Source organism: Poecilia reticulata, linkage group LG17 (assembly GCF_000633615.1).
Source record: "Poecilia reticulata strain Guanapo linkage group LG17, Guppy_female_1.0+MT, whole genome shotgun sequence".
NCBI lineage: Eukaryota > Metazoa > Chordata > Actinopteri > Cyprinodontiformes > Poeciliidae > Poecilia > Poecilia reticulata.
The window spans coordinates 23,342,390-23,370,131 of NC_024347.1; the positions used below are offsets into that span (position 1 = coordinate 23,342,390).

Genomic DNA, 27,742 nt, shown 5'->3' on the forward strand with positions numbered 1-27,742 from the left:
GGATGGATGGATGGATGGATGGATGGATGGATGGATGGATGGATGGATGGATGGATGGATGGATGGATGGATGGATGGATGGATGGATGGATGGAACTGCAATAAAGTTCTCAAAACATTTTGCTCTAAAAAGCATAACTCTGCTCTATAGATTACATGGTCATATAATGACAGATATGTGCAGACATTCATAAATCAGAAAATGGCTACAAGAAAATAGATACTTGCTCAACTCGCTTATATCTAAAGGCTGGGTGGTAATTAAACAAATAATTGGCTAATTTAGTGTAAAGTCTCACCTGTTCTCCCACAGGCTTCCAGTCGACCCAAACACTCTTTATGAGCCCCCAGGCCACATTTTTGACACCGATAGCCTTGGTTAAAGATGCCCCTGCAGACAGTTAAAAAAAAAAGAAAAGAATAAACAAAGCAAGTGACATTTAAAGATTTCTGGCTTCTGCCCCACTGTCAAAATAAATGAAATGACACAGGAAACAGAAACAGCTAACATGACAGTATGTACTTCATTTGGACTTCAGCAAGTTAAAAGTTTTAAAATGTCATTAGGTGTAACAGAATTAAACCATGGTTTTCCAGCAGAGAACTTGAAGTTTCTGCACGTCCTAAAATCTCTTCATCAGGAATGCACAATTATTTTCAGATTACTCTTAGTCTTAATGTTCTCTAAATCTTACCTGAGCAAAAGGTGACAGTAACTACAGGAAGTGATTCTTTCAAATGTGTGCATCTTGAACTGGTGGGAGTTGTGGTTAGCCTTTTCTGGTCGGATATTTGAGCTAAGAGCAAAAATAAAACAAAAAAAGTGTGTCATAAATTATATATGAGCAGGTGTCGCAAAAAGAATACCCGCAGATGAAAAATCAGCAAAACTGACAAATATAAAATTATTTTGTGTAAATAAATTGAAGAATTTGATGAAGTTCTTGTCTGACGGAAGAAAAATCTGACACTTGTTAGTCTTTCATATTTAATTTCACCACTGATATCTGAGATTAGATCTCAACCAGGCTGCAACTTTCTCAGCTGACATTCACGGGCGGATCGAGGAAAATATTGGGTGGCAAGAGGGTGGCAGGGATATTTTCAGGGGTGGCAGCATATGCCAGTATGTGCATGTGTATATATATATATATATATATACAGGGGTGAAAGTAGTTTTAAATTCTTGGGGGTACTAAAGAAATAAATATACATACATATTACTTCTATGTGCTTTGGAGTTTCTGTGCTGATTTTTTTTTGCGAAGCAATAAAAGCTTGTAGCTCTTGAATTGCTACAAAATAAAGCTGTATTTCTCTCAACCTACTGGCTGCAATGTTGACACCTTGAGATGCCATGAGACCTAAATCYTGAACATCATGGCATGGAGTGATCCTAGTTTTCCATGTCTGGCATATAACCATGCATTTATCTTTTAAACTGGTTCTATTGATCCTGTGTCCAGGCAGAKGGATAATCAGTAGCCCAGCATCATGACCTGTTTGTTCTGAAGATCCTGCAGCTTCCACTTCTCTTCCTAACATGGCGCCTCCTCACCCTGACTCTCATGCTGCTAGGAGGAACCACAGAGCTCTGTTAGGTTAAAGCTCATCTTCTGAAGTTGGAATATTTTTCCTCCAACAGGTTCCAGAGGAATCACCTCAAACCAGATGTTGTACTGGATTTTATTTCACTGTCATTTGTGAATGTTAGAGCCTCATTGTCAACAGTGGAGCTATAAAGGTTGAAAAAGGTTATTATTTGGGAGAAAATCTCATCAACATCAATATTTCCACTAAATAAGAGGCAAAAAATAAAACAATAGTTTGATAAAGGAAAAGTCTCTCAGACTCTGAGCCCGACTGCACTAAACTATTCTATTAGATAATTTAATTCCACATAATTATCGCAGTAGAAGCCATTTGTTTGTTAAATACTTAATGAAACATATTTACTGTGTTTGATGTTTGTTATAAATGACTTGTACTCAAAGAACGAGTTAATTAGTCCAAGTTTGTCGTTTATTGAACGTTCAGAAATTACAGCGGCTGTAAAGGTCAAAGGTAAGCAAAGGTAAAACAACCCGAACAGGTGATCAACTCTAAACCACTCGCACCCTTTTACTCTCTCTCTCTGTCATGGCAACCTCCTGCGCTCCACAAACCGACCAGAGATTACGTTAAAAATATAACATTTAGTCTGTTACAGTATTAGGTTTGCAGGTTTGATACTTATTTTGCGATTATTAATAAACCTCTCATGAACACAGAGGTGGTTGATTAGTTAATTTTAAACTCCTGCTCTGCTCGTTATTTTGGTAATGGAACCGAAACGCACAGAATTGCACAACACCTTGTTGAAACAATAATTATTTTATTATTATTTTTGTTGTGTCACTAATTTGAACACGTTTTGTTGACTTTGTTGTTGTTGTTCTTTAATAAAGTTACGAACGTTTTAAGTGAGCCAGAGGAGGATGTCCTGGTCTCAGCGTCCTGGCGGCGTTCAGTCTGTCACCTAATGCCGAGTTTGACTCAAAACCATCCACGATCGACATGTCGCCCTGCTGCTCTAGCAAAGCACGAACAGTTCAGAAACAATATGAAATGGGGAAAAAAGTTATTTATTAACTGATTAAGTTGTGCTTTAGATTGTTCTTGAAAAACTAATCAGTCACGGCTGATTAGTGGGTGAACTCACGGCTGCACAGTGAACCCATTGATGTTTTACAGCCGCTCCCCTCTCCTGCAGGTACTGCGTACCCCTGCTAAATCTTTTAGGGGTACGCAGTACCCTGCCGTACCCCCTTACTTCCACCCCTGTATATATATGAGCCGTCTCGCTCTCATGTTTAGCTTACACAGACCTAACATTGGACTTAATTTACTTGATTTTACTTGTTGCAAAATGTTTAAACTTGCATTCATGTAGCACTGAGGATTAAATATAATTTCTTAATATAGTATAGYTAATTATTTTTATGTCTTTCATACTCCTGCTTATTGATATGCATTACTGGATTGGACAGTGCCTATTAGTCACTATGTGATTCATTGAGTTATGTCCAGAAAACCATTTTAACCCAATGCAGGACGAGCAGAAATCTGTCACAAAAATATTTGTAGCGCCATCATTTGTATTTTGTTTCTGTTAGTTCTGTCAAGATGCAAGAAGGATCAAATKTATCTTATATTGGTCAGTCGTTTTATTTTAAATATGCTGTAGGAGCCATAGTTTGATGATTAGTTCAGTTTTTTGTCGTTGTTTAACTTTTAGGAATTGCAGCGGCTGCAGACAGTGCGCCACAATAAAGGTACAATTAAGCTGATAAACAGGTGAAGAACCAAACACCACTTCTATCCTGGCTTTTCTCGCTGTGTGTGTTGGCTTTACGCCAGGGGTGTCAAACTCCAGTCCTCAAGGGCCGGTGTCCTGCAACTTTTAGATGTGCCTCTGCTGCACCACACCTGGATAGAATAATTAGGTCATTGGCAAGGCGCTGGAGAACTTATCTACACAAGGAGGAGGCAATTAAGCCATTTCATCCAGTGTTTTTTTACCTGTGGCACATAGAAAAACTGCAGGATAGCGGCCCCTGAGGACTGGAGTTTGACACCTGTGCTTTACGCGGACCCGTTGCCATGGCAACCGGCAGACAACAGCTCACCGAGCAGATAGAGCAGAGATTACCGATCAGGGGAATCAACACCAAAAAACWAAAAATTTCCCACACAAAAAAGAAGCAAAAACACCAAAACATAACATTCAGTCTGTTACATTATTCCGTCAGGTTTGATGTCTATATTGTCATTATTAATAGGTTTTCGCCCGACTACCGCTGTGGTTGATTAGCTGATTTAAACAGCCGCTCTACTGATGTGACCTGATTTAGTGCTAACGTAACCAAAACACACCGAACTGCGCAGCACCTGTTAAGGTTATCAAAGTCAATAGAAGGTTAGCAACAGTTAGGCTAGTATAACTGACCCACTGCTCACTTGTTCAATGTTTTCTTTAAGTTAAAACTTTTTGCTCACCTGTTAAATCTGAAGCCCTTGTTATCCAATTCATAGGGTTGAATTAACCGCTAAATATTGCGTCCACTGTTGAGATTCTTTGTGTGACTGTGGTATTTTCTGACCACCCATAATGTTGATTCAATGGACAGCAATGGTGCATGTGTGGCGCACGATAAGTCAGGTAATGTCCAGTCCAGTAATATATCCATCAATGCTGCTGCCTCGAGCTCTGTCCTTCTCTCGCACTTCGCGCTACTCAGCAGTAGGTGTCAGGTTGCGTCGTGTTGCATTCAATGTTGTCGGAAAAAAGAGATTAATGTGCTTAATGTTCGATTTCCCATAACTATTTGGGGTGGCAACAGGGGTGGCAAGGTTCTCATTTGGGGTGGCAAATGCCACCCCAGTAGATCCACCCCTGCTGACATTTTAAAACCTAGTGTCTGAAGATGCTTAGAGTATAATTTTCATTAAAAATAAGTTCAGTAACTTCAGAAACTTCACTTTAAAAACAACCTGACAAACAATCTGCACTCACATCTATTTCTCCCACTGTTAGGAACAAACTCAGGACCTGCTGCTGGTATCCAGTCAGTAGCAAGGACCAAATGAACCAAACAAACAAACAAAAAAAAAACTTTCAGTTCAACAATCTAATACCTGAACAGTCAGATGGAAAGAGTTGCAGGTTTGCTTCAAAAATCATACTCTAAAAGTAAGCAATTTATTTTCAAAAGCAGTGAAGTCTTGAGTGGGTAAGATGATGTTTTATGTCCCCCTGGAACAAGAGAATTTTTGGTCTTTGAGTTGTCTGTTTTCCTAAGAAACTAATTAACTCAGAGACCACTCTGTTATTGCCTGAGGTTTCTGAAGGCTGGTGTTTATCTCGTTTTTACAGCCCTGCCCCTTACGGAGTTTATGTTTTTCTGTCAAACTTAAATGTTTCAGGTTATCAAAAACGTCAGCATCACAGCAGTTTTCAACTGACGATCTTGTTTAATAAGAGAAAACAGATATACAAACCCACTTAGCCCTTTGTGAAATGGAAATGTTTCAGTTCATGCTTCATTTGATTCGACAATAAAAGACAGACAGCAAGAATGTCATCAATGGAACAATGCTCAAAAAGAACACAAGATCCCGTCTCACATTTTCCAAAAGAACATACTGATGACTGATTTAAGACTTTTGGGAAAATAGTCTGTTGGCAGACCACACACCCAGGGCCTGAACTTCAGAAGGTGTACACGTTTTGACTCAAAATAACAAAATGATGGTTTCTGTGTGGTCTAGTCGAAGTCCGGGCTTAAATCCAGTTGCAATACTGTGGCACGATCTACGAAAGATCGATCATGCTCAAAGACGACGCATTAATCTGGCTAAATTAAGACAATTCCGCAGGACAAAACTTCTCCTGAGCCAGGTAAAATTAAATGATGGTGCAGAGGATGCCACAACCGTTTAACACGTTTAGAGGTCGATAATATCCATCAATGAACAAAGCTGGTCCTGGAAAGATTTTTTTTTTCCCTTTATAAATTATGGATTTTGTATTTATTAGGATTGTGTTATGTCTGATTTTAACACTTGTTCTATAACTTTAAGCATTTATTTGTAACAAAGGCAAATACTTTTTCTAACTGCACTGTAGCTCAAGGGACCTTCAGTACATTTTTTTCTTCTTATACTCAGTAGTTGTTACGTTAATTTGTTTTATTATATTTACGTAACACATAGTCATTTAAAATTGGCTTTGGCCAAAAGAAGAATAACTATTGCATCTCTATCGAAAGAAAAAAAAGCACATATTGTTTCAGTGTGAGTGAATGTCTTCATAGAGCAAATATAGTCCTTAGCGCAATGAAGAGCGTAATTGAGTGCAGATAATTGCAGTTCTGCACGAGCTGAAGTATAGAAGGAGCAACATGCATGACAAAAATAAACAAATATGTTTTCAGCGCTAAGGCACAATCCAGAGACCAGCTGAGTGCTCCCCTAAGTGAGTCTTCCATCATGAGCTCACATCTTCTTCAGATGGCACAATTTTCACTTCCAGAATTGGACCTTCTGGTGTCATTACCCAATGCACAGAAGCACGCATAGCTTATTTCTGACTAAAACCCAGTAGAAAACACAGTTTGGGGCCTAGAGAGAGAAGAAAAAAAATCATTTTTGTAATGTTTGTGAAATGCACATTATGTTTTGGGCAAGTATCGGGGGTTTTGTGGTCCAGGGAGGGTGCAATTTACATTACCGCAAAACATTTCAGAACATCGTGGCAATTTCAAAGCTCTAATGTATTCAGCAAGGTCAAAGCTTCAAGTGTTTATGAAGGGAGAGTGTCGAAACACGACGTTCCAGTCCGACGAGGCAATCTCAAACCGAAATAGCATTTTCCAATCAACAAAAGAAGACAAAGAGGATATCTGCCGATAAACTCCTCCAAATGTTACAGAACAACACAAATACAACAGTTTATCTCCGCAGAACACTGAACTGCAGAATCATCACAGAACAGGGAGTTTACTGTAGCTCTGCAGCTCACTTTATATCAACACATAGCTGTGTAAGAGTGTGTATGTGTGTGTTTTTGTACTTTTTGTCAGCCGTGTGTGCTTGATTACGACTAAGACCTGATCAAACAGCACACATGAGAAAGTCAACAGCTCTCTCCACTTTGAAACAACACAGTTGCAAACAAAAGTAAATAAGCTCTATGCATACATACATACAGTGACCTGTGTCAAGCAAACCGTTACCGTTCACGACTGGGGAGTTTTTGCCGCTGCGTACTTACATTGCCATTTCAAACTGATCCAACCACTTCTTCTTCAGCTCTTTGGTCTTAAAGAAAAGCTCGAAGCCCATATGTCCCTGCTGGTGAGTCACGAAGAAGCCGTAGCACCACTGTAGACATCGAGAACACAAAATGGAAATGAAATTTTCCGACACCACATACGTATGAGTCAGAATAATTACAATGACCTCATTTTGGATTTCAAAAATTGGGTTAGGTTTTATTTTCAGGGCAGGTTGATGTAGTGTTTTAATAGGTCTTATGTTTTTTGTTTTTTTTTTACCTTTTTCAAAAGCCAGAAAAAGAAGGAGTTTGTGATGCATCCTCTAAAAGGTATTCAATATTTCTTTGATGCGATTATTTCTTGTGCAGTTATGGAAAAAGCAAAAAGGGTGTCAACTGTCCCTGGTTTACCTTAAAATGCTCATCCTGACAGATGTCTCTTAGCAACCATACAAATGGCCTTTCAAAGTACATACAGACACACACAGTGTTCATAAACCTTAAGTAAAACATTTTTACAATTTCTGACATTACAGCCATAAACTGCAATTTTATTTCATGTAAGACTAGTACGATATCGCACATAATCAAGTTGGTGGAAGGAAAAGGTTTTTAAATCATTTTACAAATAAAAATGTTAATATTCTATTGTATATATGACTAAAGTCTCTGTTACCCCTAAATAAAATATAGTGCAACAGACATTTCTCTTGGTTCTAGAGATGAATAGAGTTGAGTCACTTAAATAATTAATAGCATAAAAACATATATCCATCCATTTTCTAACACCCTTGTCCCTCAGTGGGGTCGGGAGGGTTGCTGGTGCCCATCTCCAGCTAACGTTCCAGGCGAGAGGCGGGGTCACCCTGGACAGGTCACCAGTCTGTCGCAGGGCAACACAGAGACACAGAGAACAAACAACCAGGCACACACACTCTCACACCTAGGGACAATTTGGAGAGACCAATTAACCTGACAGTCATGTTTTTGGACTGTGGGAGGAAACCGGAGTACCCGGAGAAAACCCATGCATGCACAGGGAGAACATGCAAACTCCATGCAGAAAGACCGGGGCAGGGAATCGAACCCAGAACCTTCTTGCTGCAAGGTAACAGCTCTACCAACTGCGCCACTGTGCAGTCCATAAAAACATATATATTTATCTAAAAAAAAAAAAAGTGAATCACTGTAAGCCAGCCTTTAAGTTGAAACCCTGCCGGTTATCCAGTCCTAATAATGACAAGGTAAGTATGGCGGGTGAATAAGTTGCAGCTCTCTGACATAATGCTGTCAGCAATCCTCCCTGGTTTTAGTGCCAGTGAGGTCACCGGCTGCACAGATCAAGGAAAATATGTTGGCAGCTGAATTCTTTCAACATCAACAGAGCTGCTACTGCAATATGAGTTTAACCAGAGTTCAGCCTGGAGAGCACTGAAAGGTTCAGGCTGTAAAAACGCACCTTTAGAGGAAACAACTTCCTTTTACATTTATAAATTCATAAGTATTACCTCTAAAAACTTAATCCCCGCCAAAGATTTAGACCCCATCTAGCAGGGGTCACACAGTTACTGAGAAACCGTAAGGAAGACTAAAACATTTCTTAATTTTCAGGTAAGAAATTATTTCTTTAACCTGTTGACCACTAAGTAGCTCCAAAGTAGCACGTTAAGATTGATCCATTTCTAAATTAAGGTCCCTTGCTCTCGCCAACAATCTGCTTCCGCCGGTTGTGTCATATACAGTAATGAGAAAAGAAGCTGAGTTTCCCCGACAGTGATTAGGCTGACCTGCGGAGCCCCAAGTCTTTTAGAGCTCTGCTGGGTCTTAAATCACTGATGACTGTGTGGGTGCTGTTCAGTAGCGCCGCATTCAAAGGTTGAAGTTTTATTTAGCAGAAAATGATGTATAGAGTTAAGCAGCCTTGGAAGAGTACACACATTCATCACCTGATATTAGCATCTCGGTCCTGCAGTGCGTGGTGGTTCCAGGCACAGGTTAAAATTAAGCCCAAACATCTCCAGAGGTGGTGTTGTGTTGCTTTGTGCAACTAACAGGAAAGGTATAACACACACAGCTCAAGGTTGGAAAGGGTCTAGAAACTAAATTCATATTTAATTTACCGGCAAAAAACCCAAAAAGAGACAAAACCACCAAAAAGCACGTTTAGGCAATGAGATGTTAAATACCAGTCACTGTGCTGGACTAACACCACCCCAACACACACATCTCACAATGGCTTAATAGAGTAAATGATTATGATAATAGGCTCCCTTTTATGAAAACCACATCGTATTTTGGCGAGCTGTCGCTTTCATGTTAGCAATCAGCACCAGAGTGAGAAGACACCATCTGTGGGAATCCATCAACACAACATCAGCAAGTCTCTGACACAACAATGCTGCCTGCCAAACATTTGGTAAAAACAAAATACACACACACGAACCAGAGCCTTGCAATTCCTTCAACTATTTCACATTTTGTCACAATATCATGTCAAACTTTTGTCTATATTGTTGAGATTTTACTTACAGAACAGCACAAAGCAGCGCGTAACTCTGAAGCGGAAGGGAACTAATAAAAATATATTATTCAAATAATATTCAAATAATTCAGTCCCCTTTATTGTTCTATTGTCCTTCAATTTCTCATTCATATCTAAAGTGTTTGAGAAGATAAAGATAAAGATACAATTGTGGAGAATTATAAAGTGGGGTGGGGATATAAAACAATTTTTAAACCTTTGTGGGTCTCATCGTTTTAAAATGGAAAGAGTATGAAGGTTTGCTGTTGTCCATCTCAAAGCGGGATCTCAAACTGTGTTCCTCAAGGAGACGTGTCTCTCTGCTTCTGCACACCTGGCACCAATACTAGCTCATCAGCAAGGCTCTGCAGAGCTTGACATGCTAGTGAGAAAGTTTCACCATGCAATTCAAGGAACACGTCTAAAAGTTGCAGGACTCTGACCCACAAGGAATGCAGTTTGAGACCACTGATCTAAACTAACAAGCCGTGCAAGGAGAGCATCAATAAGAAAAGCAGCCAGGAGGCCCATGGTAAATCTGGAAGACCTGCAGAGATCCAGCACTCAGTTGGGGAAAATCTGCCAATAGGAAAGCTATTAGAAGTACAGTCCATAAAACTGGGCTTTAAGTGAGATGCAGGACAAATATAGATTCATTTTAATGCATATTTCATTTGTCTCTGCGTCAAGGCACTGAACTTCAGTCAAAGTTATGGATTGGACAAATGAAAAAACCAAGCAACAAATCATTCATTCAGTCACAGGGCTACAACATTTTGGGTTGAGGTGGGCGCTATGCATGAAGATGCACAAATGCACACAGAGGTCCGTTTGAGGAGTCTGTGGGGTTTTGCACTGCAGTCTGAAGTTCCAGCGTTTTTGGAGGACAGCATTCTGGGTGTCACTGTACTGTAAAAAAACAACAACTCACAAACACAGTGGCACAGCTTTCCTTACTGACATTACTTTGCATTTGAATAACCTGAACGCAAGGTTGCAGCGTGTGACCTGTGTGCACATGTAACCGCTTTTCAGCATAAATTAGGTGATTTTAAGACACTTCTCCTCTGGTGAGGACGTGCAAAATCGTATCTTTCAGAATGATAAGTTACTCCACAAGTACAAGACTGATATCGAGAAAATTGCACGAGCAGTTCAAGCATCATTTCTAAGTTTTTTATTCACTGCAGCGACGGATGAAGTTCTCTGTGGACCCCGGATCCACTGCTGCCAGTGAGCAACCTTCGGAGTTTCAGCTGGAACTCTGCAATCTGCAGTCAGATCCGTTTTTTTTTTTTTTTTCATGCGATGAACAATGAGAACAGAGTTTAATTTAGGAGTCTGATGTGGAAAAGAGGAACATGGACGCAGAGTTTGCATTCTCAACAGCTACTATGCTTCTGAGCATGAGTAAACTGACCTTTTTGCCTTCTCTGTCAGATGTGGGATTGTTGGTAACTTTGAAGAAGTTAAGATCCAGTATGTCCTTCATCTCATAGTTGTCTCCCCTTCTCTTGCAAACAATGGCTGCCACATCGAATAAAAATATGTGCCTATAAAACAAGAGCATGTTATTTTATTTATTTGTCTTTATTCTCTACCATTAAGATTTACTTGGCATTTTAGTCAAAATAAGCTTGATCCTTGGACTAATTTAACTCATCCAGCTTTCAGCAAGTAATTCTACCGTCTAAAGATTTATTTTTCTCTTAAGGGCAGTGATCCTGAAGCATACCAACCTGTCCTGTTTCCTCTTGTCAACATTGGAGACCAAGCGCACCTCTCCGTCGCCTTTTGGTCGACCAAAAGTGACAAGTGGCTGATTCTGCAGGCGAAACACACAGGAGCTAAGCACTGGTGTATTTTCAAAATATGCTTTGACACATAAATGAGGATATTGTTGTTACTCAACTGCACAACTACCTCAATCAGACAACCTGTAGCACATTGCTGTCTATGTCCTGTATTTTAGTTACTAGAAAACAGAAACCCACCTGTTCAGAGTTGGCTTTTTTCGATGAATATCTGCTTGATGATTTTGTCATGTTTACTGCTTGTTTCAGAATTGATTACTATATGATGTTACATGGTTTGAAATGCCTTGTTGCTGAAACCAGATCTTACATCCCAGGTATTTTTTTGGTGTATTGTATGAAAAAAGCAATGAAGAGTTTGATGTTTTTTTGTGGCCTAAAGGTTATTTTATGCCCTAATTATGCATGAGCTATATATTATTGCATCACTGTGCGAGTGTGTCTGCATCTGAAGGTCCAATTTTAAATGCTTTTCGATTCCTGACTCAGAACCTCCACATAAATACCCAATTAGGTTATTTTCTGTGTAACGAGGATCAAATACCATGCATTTTTTACTAGCCATTGCGCAATTTTCAGAAAAATGTCCTTTAAAGTTTGAGCTGCTTAAAAGGAGTTGCTTTTGTTACTGATGATAAGACAGTGTGTTATGATTATTCCAAGAGGTGCACTGATCAGAGATTTTAGTAATTACTTGAATTAAAAAAATTCAGGGCACTAATTAAAGAAAGAATAAAAAAAGCTTAATCTGCTAATACCAAGCTTAGCTAGTACAGAAGAAGAATAAAAAAACAATAAAATACTTTTGTTCAAGAACATGTAAACCTGCATTTCCAGAGTGGTTTCACTGAAATCATCAAATTCCAAAACTTTTAGACAGCTGACCACTTTGGAAAGGTTTACAGTGGTGAGAAAATATACATATTTTTTAGCTACTGGTGTTTGTCAGATGTTAAGAAGGGTACAAAGGAAAAAAAAAACAGCTAAAATCTCAAAATACATCTGGGCCTCCTGTTTCTAAACAGTAACGAAGGAATTGGAGTTTGCATCATTTACTTCCTTTTGCTTAATATAAAAAAATCTTAACGCATCCTACACAAACAGCTGGTTATAGTTCCAGGAAGAGATTTTTTTATTTTTTATTTACCAGGTTTTCGATAGATCTCTGGTACTGGTCGATCTCCCTCAGAGTCTCGTTATCTCTCTTCACTTCATTGACATACTGAGCAAGGTCCTAAATACGAAACAGACAAAATGAACATAAAACTGGATTAATGTCATGCAAAGTGACAAGTGTCAACTAAACTGGCAATCATTGCATGGACATACATTTCAGGAGCTGACATTTCTGTATTAAAAATGGTTTAATTAGTGTAATACTCTGACTGCTTTTCATTACTTGAAATTCAAACTAATAATTTTTTTTTCATGATTAAAGGTGTCCTGTATGTAGGTTGCAAAGCCTCCAGATTAGCTGCCGAAGCAACTGGAGATAATCTCAGGACTAGTGTGGAGCAAATGAAGTTTTCTTTGCACACTAAATGTAAAGCTTATTGAACCTTTTTAATGAAATAAGCAGCGTCTAACATGAAATGATCTGCTATGTATCTGTGATTACATACTGTTCAAAACAGGCACTTGCCTTCATGGCATCAAGAGCAATCTTCAGGTTGCTCTTATCAGCTGCATCATGAGTGTGTTTGACGAGTTCCTGGTGGAGAAAAAGGACAGAAAAACGATTACAGGCTGCGTCTGCGAGCTGAACTCTCTCACACACACACAATTACGTGGACAAGTACATTCAAAATCAGAACCCGAAGTATTGATTTGACAAAGACGAGGAGCGGTTTTTCATTTAAAAGACTTTTCCTTAGTTACTCTGATTTGAGAGCAGCTAACGAGGTAAGTTAGCTGCAGCAGATCCTCAGACAGGATTTAAAATAGAAAAGGTTTAACCGCTTCTCCTTTTTTTATATTCCATTATTAGGTTGTTCAGTTTATTTCAGCTCAGGAAATCAGTTGATTAATTACTTTATATTTTGAGATCATCAGAAATCATAAAATGTTTCTTAGCCTTGGATGTATGCTCTTTTTTTAAAGAAGACTATTAAGCATCAGTACATCTCTACACATATGTGGATGCATATAAGTTTCATTAATAATAAATTCAGCTTTTAATTTTAGCAATTAGCGGTTGTTGATTTTTAATGTAATCTTTTGAGGAAGTCAGTGTTTTTTTATATCAGCATATGTAGATGCCCTCTTTTATTTGTCATAAAAAGTGTTTTAATTTAATATGTTGTGGGACTATTAAATGTATACTGACACACTGATTTGTGAACAGTTTAACATTTTAACATGTTAGCAACGTGATTTTTGCTGTTGTTGTTTTCACTATTCTGTTGTGTTTTAGTGTGAAATATTTAACCTCCAGATTGTGCTAAATAAAATATACCTAAGTAGCAACCACAGGAACATATATCTTTCCATTTTTATTTATTTTTTAACACATTACTGTAGTTGATGCTGTGCAAACCAAGTGTGATGGAAGACGCTCACTTCCACTGGAAACCTCACAGCGCATCCCGACATCGCTTTGTGTTGAAGCCAAGGTTTAATTTCTAAAGTGGCAGATGCTGCCTGTTAACCACACAAGCTGCCAACATTGTTTTAACTGTGTGTGTGTTTCTATAACAGAAAATAATTATGATAATTGAATCATTTTCACACTATTATGCACTGAGCATGCCTGTTATATGTAAAAAATATATTAAACAAAACAAAAGGGTGTGGAATAATTTAAGCTGCAATAACATTTCTCAGAACATTATGAGTAATGAAAAGATAAACAACCATATCTAAGTCACTTTTTCCTCTTGCCCCTCTTCTCCCCCCCTCACCCCCCTCCATCACGGTTTCTCCTCAGGGAATGGCTAAGAACTCCCTGATTCAACACCATTTACCACAGAGGCCTTTACCCTCCACAACGATTTAAAACCACTCTGTACGCATTGGCCTTTTCTGCCCTGCCAGCTGTAATCTGACCTCAGCTTCATATAAACCAGAGGAGACCATGTCATACAGTTTATCAGTAGGTAGAGGAACTGGTGCGAGTCCGAGAGGCAGGAAGTCCACTTTCACCCGAGAGAATAAAAGCGTCCGACAGGGGATGCGCAAAGCTAATCTTCTGTTTTTATGACTGGAAATAATTATTATTCCTCTAACAAAAACAAAAAAAAAATGTAATATTTTTTTTTAACGTATATATGATATTCAGTTGGGTCACATAACAGGAGATTTATTCCTTAAAATATTTAGACTGTGATTTAGTTTGATTTTATTTGTTTTTCTTGATTTTGGTATGCCAGCTCAGATTCCAAGAGTGAAGCAAAGTGTGTTTACTCATCCAATATAGTGTTTTTCAATGAGCCTTGAAGAAAAATTATAGAACAAACTTGTGGAGGATGTCGCCCCCTAGTGTTTACTTGCAGATTTTTAATGAAAAGAAAAACTTCTCTATATTCTAAAGGTTTGGGTTTGTGTTTTTATGAAACATAAGCAGTAACATGAATGGACTCAACATAAAACAAGCTCTTCTAAATATTAAAATTCTAGTTTTTATAAAATGCTTACTAATTTTTCAGTTTGGTAAATTAAGCGGGTTCACCTGTAGCAGGAGATGGTACTTCAGGACTCGTTGCATGGGAACAACCAGCAGGTCCCTCAGTGTGAACTTCCCATTGTTGGCCCTTTTGGAACATTCCTACAAAATATACAACGGGCATATTAAGATCTGTGCAAATCGCTTTGCACAATGACAGATTCTGTATGTGTTTGTGTGAAAAATATTTTTGGTCTGGAATAATCTTATGATTTGTTCAAACACAAGTGTTTTTTGCTAGTTTAAATATTTTTTTCTTCAATTTCATTGGTTTATCATTTCCAGAATGTGTTCCTCCAGAAGGGTACAGCCTTCGTATATGTAATGCAAAAAACACACACTAGGGGTCAGTACAGGTTAATAAATATCATTTGTGCAGTACATAGGCATGAGGAGTTTTAGAAAAGAAAAGTGGTTTTCAAAGGTTTTACCTCTAGCTTCAAGCGAACATCTTCTTTCTCTTTGCAGATGAGGTCTAAAACAGCAATTGCAATCTCCACCCGGCTGCAGTATATCCCATAAATGAGAAGTCTGTGATGAGGAATGAAAGGATGGTTTAGTAAATTAAAACATACTGCAAGGCATCCAAAACTTCCTGAAAACCGTAAAAGCATAAAGTACTTTGCAAAAAATGTCCATGTCCCTTGAGCATTGTCACATTATTTTCACCTTACAAACACAAACTTCAATGCATTTTAATGGAATTTTATGTGACAGAACAAAACAAAGGAGATAAAGATTGTGAAATAGAAGAAAAGCAAGACCTGATTTTAACCATTTTTGCAAATAAAATGTTGAGAAGTGCTGCGCACAGTTAGATTTAGCCACTGGTACTCGTTTTACCGCAATCTAAAATCGAATGCGACCAATTTCCTTCAAAGGGTCTCTACTTAGAAAACAAGAGGCCCATCTGTGTGTGATTCAACCTCTGTAGAAATGGAGCTGTTATGGGATGGCTTTGGAGGCTCATTGGAGAACATAAGAGCACGAATCAGCATCATGAAGACTAAGGAACCAGACGGGTCAGGGAGAAAAGGTTGAAAAAGAAGAAGTTTAAAACAAGCTGAGGTCGTTAAACAGTATCCCAGCTTTCAGCACTGCTCACTCCACCAGATAATGGAACGAATACAGCACAGCTGCAAGCCTGCCAAAACACCTTCCAGCAAACAGAGGTACAAAAAACAAAAAATGATTCAGAGCAAACAGATTCATGCGTGAAAATGGCCAAGTCAAAGTGCAAAACCCAAATCTGGTTGTGAGACTGTTTCATTTGTTACAGTACTTTTTTAAGAGCAACTGGCTACAATTTCATGTCTCTAGATAAGATGAGATAACAGAAACCTTCTCCTGAAGTGCTGCAGCTGTAAAATGGCTTCAAGAAGTGTTGCTCGATGGACGTGATTAGGAGATTTAAAACAAAAAACAAAAGCCACACGTTTCAGATTTTATCATCACTAAAACCATACCAAAAAATACAGAAGTTTGTGGTATTTATAAAGCAAACACGTTCTATAAAAAGACACTTATAATGCAAACACTTGAGTCATTTGAATGAAAAAAGTTACTGATAAAAGAGAAAAATGTGCACTTTAACTAGGAAATTCACCAACAAATAAAATAATAATGAGAAAAAAAAATCTCCAAGTCTTTAACAATAACAATAATCTGACACCCACATTTGAACCAATAATTAAAACAAGGCAACTTTATATCTTGTGTCGGACTTGTGTAGTACCTTTCCTTATAGCTGATGAAGATTTGGTAGAGGTTGAGGGCATTTTTGTTCAGGATGGAGTCTTGCAGATCTCCCATTAGGCTCTTGTGAACTTTAACCAAATCCTGCATTGTAGTAGAAAGCCATGAGCGTCGGAACAGATGGTCTTACTGCCATATTTTGCTATTAAGAGATGAAAAATACAATTTGACTTACGGGAATATTGACAAAAACTTTGTCAATCTCAGCTGCAGAGAAGAATTTCTTCAGTGGATTCAGGAAATACTAGAAAGAAATKAAACAAGAACATTAGAAAAATACTTTGAAACTCCTTCTTGACACGTTTTTTTATAATAATTTGAAATAATCACACATCCATACTGAAACCACACAGATGTATCATTTGATGAATGACACTAGAGCGAGAAGGGAAGGTGAAATGCAAAACTGCTAATTGGGAATTTCCCCCAATAGCCCCAAACATCTAGAAAAGTCTGCATGCAGAATGATCATCAAGTAATCAAATTAAGATTAACGAGTCTGACATTGTGATTGTAATAATGCCTACTTCTGACAAACAGCTAGTTAAAGCTAGTTGTGTTAACGTGGGACAAACATAAGTAATCCAAGTTGTGATGAATGAAATCTAGACATTTCACATGAAACTGGTTCAGCACCTTTTCAATGGACTCCAGTGTTTCTGTGTATCGTTCTTCCGTCTGCTTAATCTCTGAAAGGCAGCAGCTACGCACGTCAACCTCTGCCTGTTTCTAGGAAGATACACAAGAGGAAATGCTGTTTGAATGTCACCATCTGATGGGGAGACATTGTTTTCTTTAGGGCTTCTGAAGGAAAGGAAATCCAAAACGTTGGCAAGTGACTAAACAATTCATCACACAACCTTTAGATTAAGCCGTTTTGATTTATTTATTTTTTTTTTTGGTTCATTTTAACATTTTGACGCGTTACAACCACACAACCACAACATATTTTGTGAGGATTAGATGTGAAACAGACCAACGGTAAGTGTGAATTATTCAAAAATGGTATGGAAAATGTCTAATGACAAAAGGTGCATTTTCACTGCAAGAGGCTTTTTAGTAGCCATGTTAGTTTTCTGGAGTAGGTTTGCACCAGTCAGGGCAAAAATCAGACAAAAAGCAATTAAAATCTATCTAAAACAGCGCAGGTAGAGAAGTAATACATTTGGAAACACCCTGAATTTGGGTGGGACTTCATGTTAAAAACATTTCTTAAAAGTTGACTGTCTTTGCTTTTTGTTTAAGTGACCTGTGTATTTATCTTCCACTGTTTTATTAACTTTAAATTACATGGCTGGAGGTCTGTTTGTTTGAAAACTTAACATCTAAACCATGCCAACCGTGCTGAATATGGCAGTATTTTACAAACTCTGCATTACATTATTAAACTCTGTCAATGTTAGAGGAAACATTTAATTAAAGAAAGCATGGACTTCCCCAGTTACGTAGCGGGAGAGAGACAAACATTGTTGTCAAAACTTTTTAAAGAGAATTTAGAAGGTCAAGTTAAAATATTTTTAAACGTTAATGTTTAAAAATATTTAATGCTCAGCATTAGTGTGCTTGTGTGGTTACTGTTCCTACAAGACACATCTCCCTGACTTTTAATTATTAAAGTTAACAAACTAATTCTGAGTTGAAATTTGTTTTATTTAAACTTCAGAACCTAATGACTGGAAAATGATCATAAATGACATGAATCTTTAGGTAAAGGGCTTTGGTTTCAGACCCTCAGTCAAAAATTCACACAGCACAGCCACGGTAGCTGAACATTTTTCAGGAAATTAATTTCTGGTAAAAAAGAAAAAGAAAAGAAAAAACCTTCAGGAGCGAGTAATGGAAATGAACATTAACTGCTCAGAGGGTAATTTCTTTTCACACCTTCAAAAAAAAAAAAAAACACAGTGTGACGGTAAGAAAAACAAATAAGCCCTCTAAAGACTTTCATTACAAGAAAATACTGTAATGTTGACGTACACTAGATAGCGATACACCTGGCGAGAGGTTGCAGTTTCATAATGCCAGTAATGTTAAGTGTGTGTGTGTGTGTGTGTGTGTGTGTGTGTGTGTGTGTGTGTGTGTGTGTGTGTGTGTGTGTGTGTGTGTGTGTTTGTGTGAGTCTGACTCATTGTGGTACCAGTGGTGCATGCTGTTCAGTCTTCATGAGGTCTTCATAGATCTCGCCGCCCGCATACTCATCTTCCAGCCCGTATACCGCCGCATACAAGTCATCTTCGTCCTCAGGAACATTCTCACTATCACACGCACACACACACACCCACGCACACACACACACACACACACACACACACCCGCACACGCACGCACACACAAACACACACGCGCACAAACATTAACGAATCAAAACCATGCAAACCATCTGTCACAAGTAGGGTACCTTGTTGCACAAACCAAAATTTGTGTAAATTGCAAAAGGGTTTTGCAGCTACAGTAAAGTATTTTCTTTCTCATCATGCCCACATGCAGATATAAAAGAATGAAATCCCTCAGCAGGACAGCTCATGATTCAAATAAACTGGTCTGTAAAACTGATGTGGCAAGAAACAAATACAAACACTGCAGTTGCCCAATGTGCTCTCAAAATTGTATTCTTTTCCATCAATCACACTGTCAACAGCTCCCATTGAGAATCTTAATGGGGGTGGAACAGCTAGACTCAGCAAAAACGTGCCACATTACTCATTTGTTTTCTTGTTTTCTAAACCAAGCAAAGCCTTTTACCAAACATGTGGGTGGCTGCAGACCCCCTGGAGAGCCCGGATGCAAGAAGTTAAATCTTCTTCTGAATGAAATAATCACGCGCCATCAACAGCCCCAAAGGGCCCACAGAGACAAGCCTCGTACGTACTCAATCAGGTCCTCCAGGTTGTTGTAAATCTCCTCGTCTTTCAGGCTCTCCTCCAGTGGAAACGGCCTGGAAGAGAAGAAAAAGCAGGGAGACTTCAGTCAATAAAGGAGAAAAGAGGAGCAAAAGTGGCTTTTTATCTCTAAATGTAGKGATGTGTTAGAAGAAATGAAATAATACATTCGAAAACCTAAATAAAACTTAATTAACGTCTGGTTCTCTCTTGTGGTTTTTGCTGGGGGGTGGGGGAGGGTGCTGTTTTGTTTTGTTTTACTGTTAGATAATCAAATTGTTTATTAAGAAAAAATAATGTTTTTCAATATTGCTTGTGATAAAGTTAACTGGAAATTGGTGGGTGACTTGCGGCTGCAGTGTTGGCTGCAGTGTCGATAAAGAGGGAAGGCGGAGGCGGAGGTGCTGGATGGAAATGAAACAGAGGTGCAAGCAGAAAGTCTTTTAAATGTATATAAGAAATATATGTATATACGTCTGAGGACTTACTTGAATCCTCCTTGCTGTGCGATTGCTGTGTGGGAGAGCTTTGACAGAGTGTCCATGACCTGGTGAGACAAAAACAACCATATTTCTGAATGAGTGTGTGAAATATCTTGATTTACATTACCATTGTTTTTATCATCTGTGCAAATAATACAAAATAATCTCAATAAACTGGACAGGAAGTACTTTTGTTTGGATATTTCTTAGCAGTAACTGTCCTTGTGATGAAACAATAGCTTAACAATTAGAGAGAAGACCCCAAAGTCTAAATTATGAAGCTGCAGTTAACGTTTACAGATTGCTAAGAGACACTTGCGGCCTATTAGTGCAGCACATCAACTGTCAGAACTACTGTGGTCTACAGCTAAAATACTGGCTTGCTTTCACTGCTGATGATAGAAATACAACTCGAGTCTCTGATCAAGTCAATTCATGAGGCTTTAAGGAATAAGTCTAAGAAGTCTTTAGTCTTGGTTTATGTAACACAGAGAGAGAAGAATCCAAAAGAAACTCATAACCAAAATAAAAAGCCCAAATGGAATCAAACTCAGATCAGATCGACTTACAAGATTTTTGCCCAGGGCGCCAAACAGGCTAGGACCGCCTCTGCCGGGTGGATTAAAGTGCTCCTTAAATAAAGGTTCATTTAGCTTGTTATATTTTTGTGATAGCAGTAAAATTTTAAGGTTTTTTTGTGTATTTGGTTTAGTTCAGGAGGGATTTAAACTGGGAAATTATGTAAAAATAAAAAAAAAACAACTTTGTGATTCTTGGCAAGAGAATGGCAGCTTCTACCACCCTGCCAAAGAACAACCACCCTGTGTGTGTTGAACATCCGTCTTAGCTGAGCTGAGACACAGAACAGAGAGAACTGAAAGAAAAAGAGGTAACACAATGACCACAGTCATGTCAAGTCTCTCATTTTGGCCTAGAAACGTTCCCGTATTAGAGTAATTACATCGCATTCCCCCCGCTTTTACAGTATTTTGCAGTTTTCTCCCCCTTTTTTACTCCTCAGCAGCGGATGGATATATATTTCCCGGTATTCTCAAGTCTAAAACTTGACAGGTATGATTTTGCTTCTTCTAACAATGTGGATGTCAACGATCCTTCTGATATATAAATTAGAAATACAGGGCAATCACATTCTTTCATTATGCCGACTTACTTTGATCTGTGATGTGCCTTATTGATCAAAAATACACAAACTCTCCTCATTCTTTCTCCAAAGTTCATAACAATTTGACTCCCTGATTGGGAAAGAATTCATCCTTTTTATTTCTTTTCAGTAGATTTTAAATTAAATGTATATTGAATGATTTTTGAAACTTTAAAATAGTTTAAAGTTGCATCTACAGATGTTCAACAGTTGAAATATTCTTTCACAATTTGCTTGACAAGGATGATAAGCGTGAACAGCCGACTTGAAGAACGTGTACTGGACACATTATTCTAAGACACAAGAATAAAAGCATGTCTTTGTGTTACAGGCCACTGGATAAATAAACCCTGTTTTGGGGTAAATTTTACACACTAACCAAACTGATTGTTCTTGCAAAAATGACACCTCACCCACCTTCCCAAAAGATCAAAACGCAGAAAATCATTTCAATCCTAGGGCCATAAAAAAATCAGCAGAGTCTCACACAAACCATGTAAAATAGTCACACTATTCTCAGCAACAGGTAGGAAAATATCAACTTCCCATTAACCGCATAGAAATCAACAGACACATTATATATTTTTATCGGCTGCTTGTGCCCACACCCTTCCTGTTTTCATGATGCGCATCTGCCTAAATCTAAACTTGACACCTCTGTCAGATAAAGCCAATTAAAACAACTACTTTGCTATCATTCATTTTACATACACACATATTTATTTTTTCCCTTTGAAAATCGTGCTATCACTGTCGTATTCTGCATGATGCGGTTGCCAAACAATCAGCTATCACTTTTATAGGAAAGTAGACCATTTTTGTGACTTGTGCACAAATAATCACATATCTTTCTCAAGTTGTGTTTTCAAAAATAACTGAAACTAGATGGATTTACATTTAAAATACTTGTTCTTATAAAGAAAAAAACACCAGGAAAGCATTTTCAAGTAAGATTGTGCAGACATTTATTATTAAAACCATATTCAAATCACTGTGGAGATGTTTTGATATACAGACAACCCGGTGCACGAGTTGCACTTGAATGCACCGTATGAGAACACCCGGTGGGAAAACACCTCCTGAAGGCAGAATCCGCTTGACAACATCATTGTTTAGTTTAGTGTGTGTTTCTACTGAGACTCCAACACCATTTGGACAAGTTAAAAGCTACAGGCAGAGATGCAGGGAGCTTTGCTTGTGCTACAACTTATTTAGTTTGTTTAGCTTGAGTTTTTTAAAGCAAATAATTAAATCCAACGTACACCAAGTTGAAAACTGCTGGCAAAGAGTTTCAACTCAGTTCACGTTTATGTCTTTTTTTCTGTTCTTTTTCTTAGTTCAAAGCAACTGTAGACTGAGATGCTGCCATGTGATTGGCTGATTCGCAATTTGTGTTAATGAGCAATTTAACCTCTTAAGGTGGCCGGTGAGAGTAATTTATCTTAATAAATTGACTTTTTTTTTTTTAGATTGATATTATGTAATTCAATTATACAGCTTCAGACATTTTTCTAAAGTTAATTTAAAAACTCACCCTGCATGAAGGTCTACGCAGTGAACATTTGCAAACAAATATTTGCTTTTATTATTATTATTATTATTATTATTATTATTATTATTATTATTATTATTGTGATCGACGTTAATCATTTCAAGTGATAAGTTACTCAGTACTTATTGAGTCACTGAATTAAAACTCAAATCATGAAAGTGAAAGAAGCCACGGTGACAGCCTCACGCACATGCATGCTCAGCAGGAAATGGTCACGTTACCTCTAACTCACACCCGTCCATCACACTGTGTGTCAGTGTGGTGAAAGTTGGTGCACACATATCAGCTTTAGATATGAAACCCTTCATATTAGTTTCAGTGTGATTAAAAGAAGCCTTCATAGACATTTTAAAATGTGCAAAAAGTGACAGTGATTAAAACCAATTATTCTGTTGTTTTCCTTAAAAGTTTACTTAATTCAATGAGTGCATGGCAGTCATCAAAATAATAATAATAATTAAAAAAAACTTTTCATCAGACAAAATAAACTAATAATAAAATCCACCTATGCAGTTCTCCTATGATCATGTCTCAGTGCTATTATTCAAATTTTCTCCAACTTAGTCCTAGCCACTGCATGAGAAATAGTAAAGTTTAGCTCATATTACTATTATTATGACTTTTCCCCAAAGTCTCTGGCATAGAATAGTATTAAATGTCAGTAACCTGCATTACTATTTGCTTTATTCGGGGGGTTTGGATTCGCAAACATGTTTTATATAAACATAAACAGACATCTGACGGCTTCGAACTAACAGCCTGTCTAGCCGCAGTTTATGTCCTCTTCCTGTGTGAATAAATGCTGCGGCTTTGGAGCACACAGGTGTACTTGAAACTTGAAAGAGTCTTGAGACCAGCTTGAAAACCACCTTAAAAAAGAACATTTGTATCGCTTAAGGTTATTAAAAGCAACTAAGATCTTTTTCAAACTAAAGCAAAATGAATATTTCCCATGGATGTAAAATGGTTTTAAACATCAGTATTGTTGTTTTTAAGTATTTACAGCCCTAACGTGACTTTTTATTACACCAACGTAGCTTCTAAATATAGGAGCGAAGACGTTTTACTTTTAGGAGTAGTTTTACTGTGCTGTACTTTTTACTTTTACGTAAGTAATATTACAATGAGGTATCACGACAACTCTTACTTGAGTAATATTTCTGGATACTCTGCACACTGCACACTAAATGAAGAAAAAGAAATTTCAATCCAAGATGCACCAGATATAAATATACAGCTACAGTTTATGTCTGGATGAAAATTCTTGTTTCGACACAAGCTTTGTTCTTCTGATGTTAGTTTGTACATGCTGAGCCTGCTGAGGCATTTGATAGTGAAACAGATAACACACACATACCACTGTGCTTGTTTCACAAGTTTTATATTTAAAAAAAATGTACATTGAAAAGTGTTTCTTCTGCTTTAATTTGTTATTTTGTAATTTATTTGTTTGTAATCTTTTTTTTTTCTTCATTGTTGTACAACTTCATACTGTTTGTCTCTCTATTGACATCATTTTTAAATTTTAAATCAGATGTTCTGATAAGTACCAAATGCTTTTTACTCTTACGCCACTAATATTTTTGGATGGATACAAATTACTTTTACTTTGGTAAAAGTAATAAGTTGAGCAGCGCTATTCCTACCCGAGTAAATATTGTGGGTGCTCTGTCCCACTCTGCTCTTAAAGGTCAAAATAAAATAAGTGCTTATTCAAAAAAAAAACTGCTGCAAGTTTCTTAGCATTACCAACTTCAATCTGATCATGAATGATGTAAACTTTTTTTCTGACTGATTTTAAGTCTTAAAAACAAGCTGCTCTCACACCAAGTTTGTCTGATTAAGCCACATGTGACTTGCAATGCAAACCCAGAAAGTTAGCTGACCTCCAACCGCCTCGGTTAATGTGGCCTGTTTAGTAAATGCATCTTCTACCCCGAGGGCAGTGTGAAAAAGGTTATTTTATTAAATAAATCTTTTTTTCTGCCATAAAGTAACAGTCATTTCGGTTAACCGTACAGTTTAGCACTTGTCTCCACTTTGAAGTGTTCACTCAGCTTTGGTCACAGTTATGCTGTTTTAAAAGTGCTGATAAGTAAAGAAGTCTTGGTTTTTGGTGCATTTGGACATTGTACCTCCTCAGTTTTAGTAAGTGGAGTGGTACGATTCTTAAAACAATCAAAAATTTGCATTTTGTTTTTGAGTACCCACTCTTTAGATGGTTTGTTGTATTCAAAGTTTGTCTTTGCAAGGTTGTTTTCTAAGTAATTTGCCACTTTAATTTATAAAATAGCAACAGGAAGATAAATGCTAACAGTTTAAATGAAAATAGAAAGTTTATTTATTGTATTTTACTTCGCTGATTTGTAACACGATCCAATTGTTATTTTTGTCTAAAATATTCTCTCTTCACATGTAACTGGTGCATAAAACATGAAATGAGGATAATGTGGAAGTATTTGTTGTCATGCAGAAAAACAAAAAATGTTGGTCTACCAGACTGACCTGGTAGAGACATGAAAATGGCAGAAAACAAATGGAATTTAAGTCCCTTTGCAAAGTTCTTCTGCAGCTACCAAACGGATAGACGAGGCACCATAGAGAAAACTAAGATTCTGTTATGGCACATGAAAGCCAGTGGCTATAAGAACAGAATGGAAATGACGCAAATCAAATCTCCTGGTTCACTTTGCGGAGAACAAGGGAGATTTATTTTTCTGAAATCATCAAAAACTGTGGGAACAACTTTTGTGTCCTGATTGCTACGACAAAGAAATGAACAAACCCTCCAGTTTTTATCTTGCTCTTTAAACTTATTTCCTCATCGAAGTTTAATGAGTTTTCAATATTCTTTAATGGTAAAGTTCAAAGCATAATAAATGCAGTCGTCTCCACAACACAAATTCCTTTGCACCCTGTTGGACATCTAATTTTGACACATTTCACATCTGACTCTGACAAAACAGGCAACAATATTATTCGGACTCTGTCAGCATGCTGCCTTGATGAGTTACCGACTAGATTCCTAAAATCTGTAATGAACAGCTTGTTACTACAACTTGCTCATCTAGTCAACATCTCACTTCAGACTGGAACATTTCCAAATCAATCAATTTGAAACTCTCTCTCTCTTGAACCTAATAATCAGGGATAATATTGAATTCAGACAAAAATGTTAACAGCCATATTAAATCGATAACATAGACAGTTTTTTATTATCTAAAACACATTGCTCGAATCAAAGGAAGTGTTTAAACCACATTGAGAAAGACTAATCCATGGTTTCGTCTCCAGCAGGAGGCTCTCACTTAGCTCTCTAAGTGAGCTCTGATACGGCTGCAGAAAACTCAGAACGCTGCTGCAAGAGTTCTTACTAGAACCAGGAAATACGACCATATTAGTCCAGCACTCAGGTCTCTGCACAGACTTCCTGTCGCACAGAGAACCGACTTTAAAACAGAACTGCTTGTGAAAAGTGCCTTCGTGGTCTAGCACCAAAGTACATTTCTTTCCCATCTGAACCAGTTCAGACTCAGCGTCAGGTAGTGATCTCCGGCTGGTGATGTTGCATTTCAGTGTTTTGCTCCTAAAATCTGGAACAGTTTGAAAACGTGGGACATGACTTGACTCTGACAATGTTTAAATCAAGGTGGAAACATTTCCTTTTAGCTGTGCATGTGGCAGCAGAAAGCATTTTATCTACATTTTTTTTTTATTTCTACTTTAGTTGAATGCTTTTTCCTTGTATTTCATTTGTTTTGCCTTTGTCTGTCTTTTTAATATCTGCTTTTAAACTCTTACTCTTTTGATATTTCTGTAAAGCACTTTGAATTGTGTTTTTACACACAATGTGAATAATTATAAACATGCCTTGTCTTACCTGTTAAATTCCTGAATCAACAAATTTACTTTATTTAAGATCATAGGCGCCTCAAATTCAGCTTGCCACCACCATTGTGAGAATGCTTACATGAATGACTGAATGTATTGTGAAGTGCTTTGGGGATAAAGTGCTATGCACAAACACGTCTTTAACCATTTACAAATTGCCTTAAATTAAAAGCAAGTTAGAAAAAAAGTTAGATTTTAGTAAGACCAAAATTAACCGAGTCAGGTCCAAATTTTGGATAAGCGTGACAGATTTATGCTAACCCTAAAGAAAAATACATATATATTTCTTATGTTAAAATAAGTATTAAGAAAGATGTCCAATTAAGAATGAAATGTATTTATTTCAAACTTAATCATTTTCCCTTTTTTTTTTGTTATTTTAGGAATAAAATTTGACAACTACGACAGACAGAGCAAAGACTTCTCTCTTTCACCTTTAAGATGAACAGGCTAACTGAACAAGCTAACGGTCTCTAGGAATTCCCATTGAGGATATTTACAGTCTGTAAATTCCCTAAAACTGTCCAACACCAAAATGTGTCACTTAAGATTAAAAACTCAAAAAAGGGCTACATTATTTCATAGTGAAGAAAGAAAGAAATTCTTTTTGCCTCTTCAGTTCTCCTCTCTAGCTTGGAGCCTTCATCCTGCTGCATAAACTCATTGAAGCAGCCTGCAGCGCAGCTTGTAGTAACTCGGAGGAATGTAGGTTAGAGAGCTCTCATTAGATATTCAGCAGACTAATGCTCAGTCTATGGGCACAGTTGGCACAACTCAAACCCGAGTGGATTAGGCTGCCTGAGATTTACGATGTTCTCTTGTGAATGCTCAAAATAAGGAAGAGATTGACCACTTCTTGTTTAGCTGTACAGCCCGTTCTGGGGCAAATCCAACTCAATCACACAGTCCAACCTACGGAAACCCATATTTCTATGCTACAGAGCAATCCTTTTCCCACCGCAAGCATGTCCACTTGATGGATAACCCTTGAACATGACTGAGATTATGCAGACCGGCTTGCATGTACTGTACATATTTGCAGAGGGCACCTCCCCTGTGGGATTATCAGCAGCCAGATTAACTGGAAGCTTCTTTAGGTCACACCACACTGGACTGAAGAAAGGAAAGTAACAGGGATGCACACAGCTCAAACTAAATTATTCAGATTCAGGCACAGTCATAAACTACATTATGTCCTCCCAAATTTT

At 37.7% G+C, this 27,742-nt stretch overlaps 1 protein-coding gene across 2 annotated transcripts in view; it reads right to left on the reverse strand.

The window, feature by feature from the left end:
* The window catches only part of LOC103479751 (guanine nucleotide exchange factor VAV3-like), a 64,268-nt gene that overhangs the window by 27,227 nt on the left and 9,299 nt on the right, over positions 1 to 27,742 (reverse strand). For both annotated transcript variants that reach the window (XM_008434379.2, XM_008434380.2), the window contains exons 3-17: positions 19,936 to 19,994; positions 19,438 to 19,503; positions 18,706 to 18,823; positions 17,205 to 17,297; positions 16,744 to 16,812; positions 16,549 to 16,652; positions 15,245 to 15,344; positions 14,820 to 14,915; positions 12,795 to 12,863; positions 12,300 to 12,386; positions 11,078 to 11,163; positions 10,759 to 10,891; positions 6,815 to 6,924; positions 696 to 797; positions 300 to 391 (exon numbers count right to left, since the gene is read on the reverse strand). In XM_008434379.2, the coding sequence (XP_008432601.1) occupies positions 300 to 391; positions 696 to 797; positions 6,815 to 6,924; positions 10,759 to 10,891; positions 11,078 to 11,163; positions 12,300 to 12,386; positions 12,795 to 12,863; positions 14,820 to 14,915; positions 15,245 to 15,344; positions 16,549 to 16,652; positions 16,744 to 16,812; positions 17,205 to 17,297; positions 18,706 to 18,823; positions 19,438 to 19,503; positions 19,936 to 19,994 (1,384 nt within the window). The remainder of the gene's footprint in view (positions 1 to 299; positions 392 to 695; positions 798 to 6,814; positions 6,925 to 10,758; positions 10,892 to 11,077; positions 11,164 to 12,299; positions 12,387 to 12,794; positions 12,864 to 14,819; positions 14,916 to 15,244; positions 15,345 to 16,548; positions 16,653 to 16,743; positions 16,813 to 17,204; positions 17,298 to 18,705; positions 18,824 to 19,437; positions 19,504 to 19,935; positions 19,995 to 27,742) is intronic.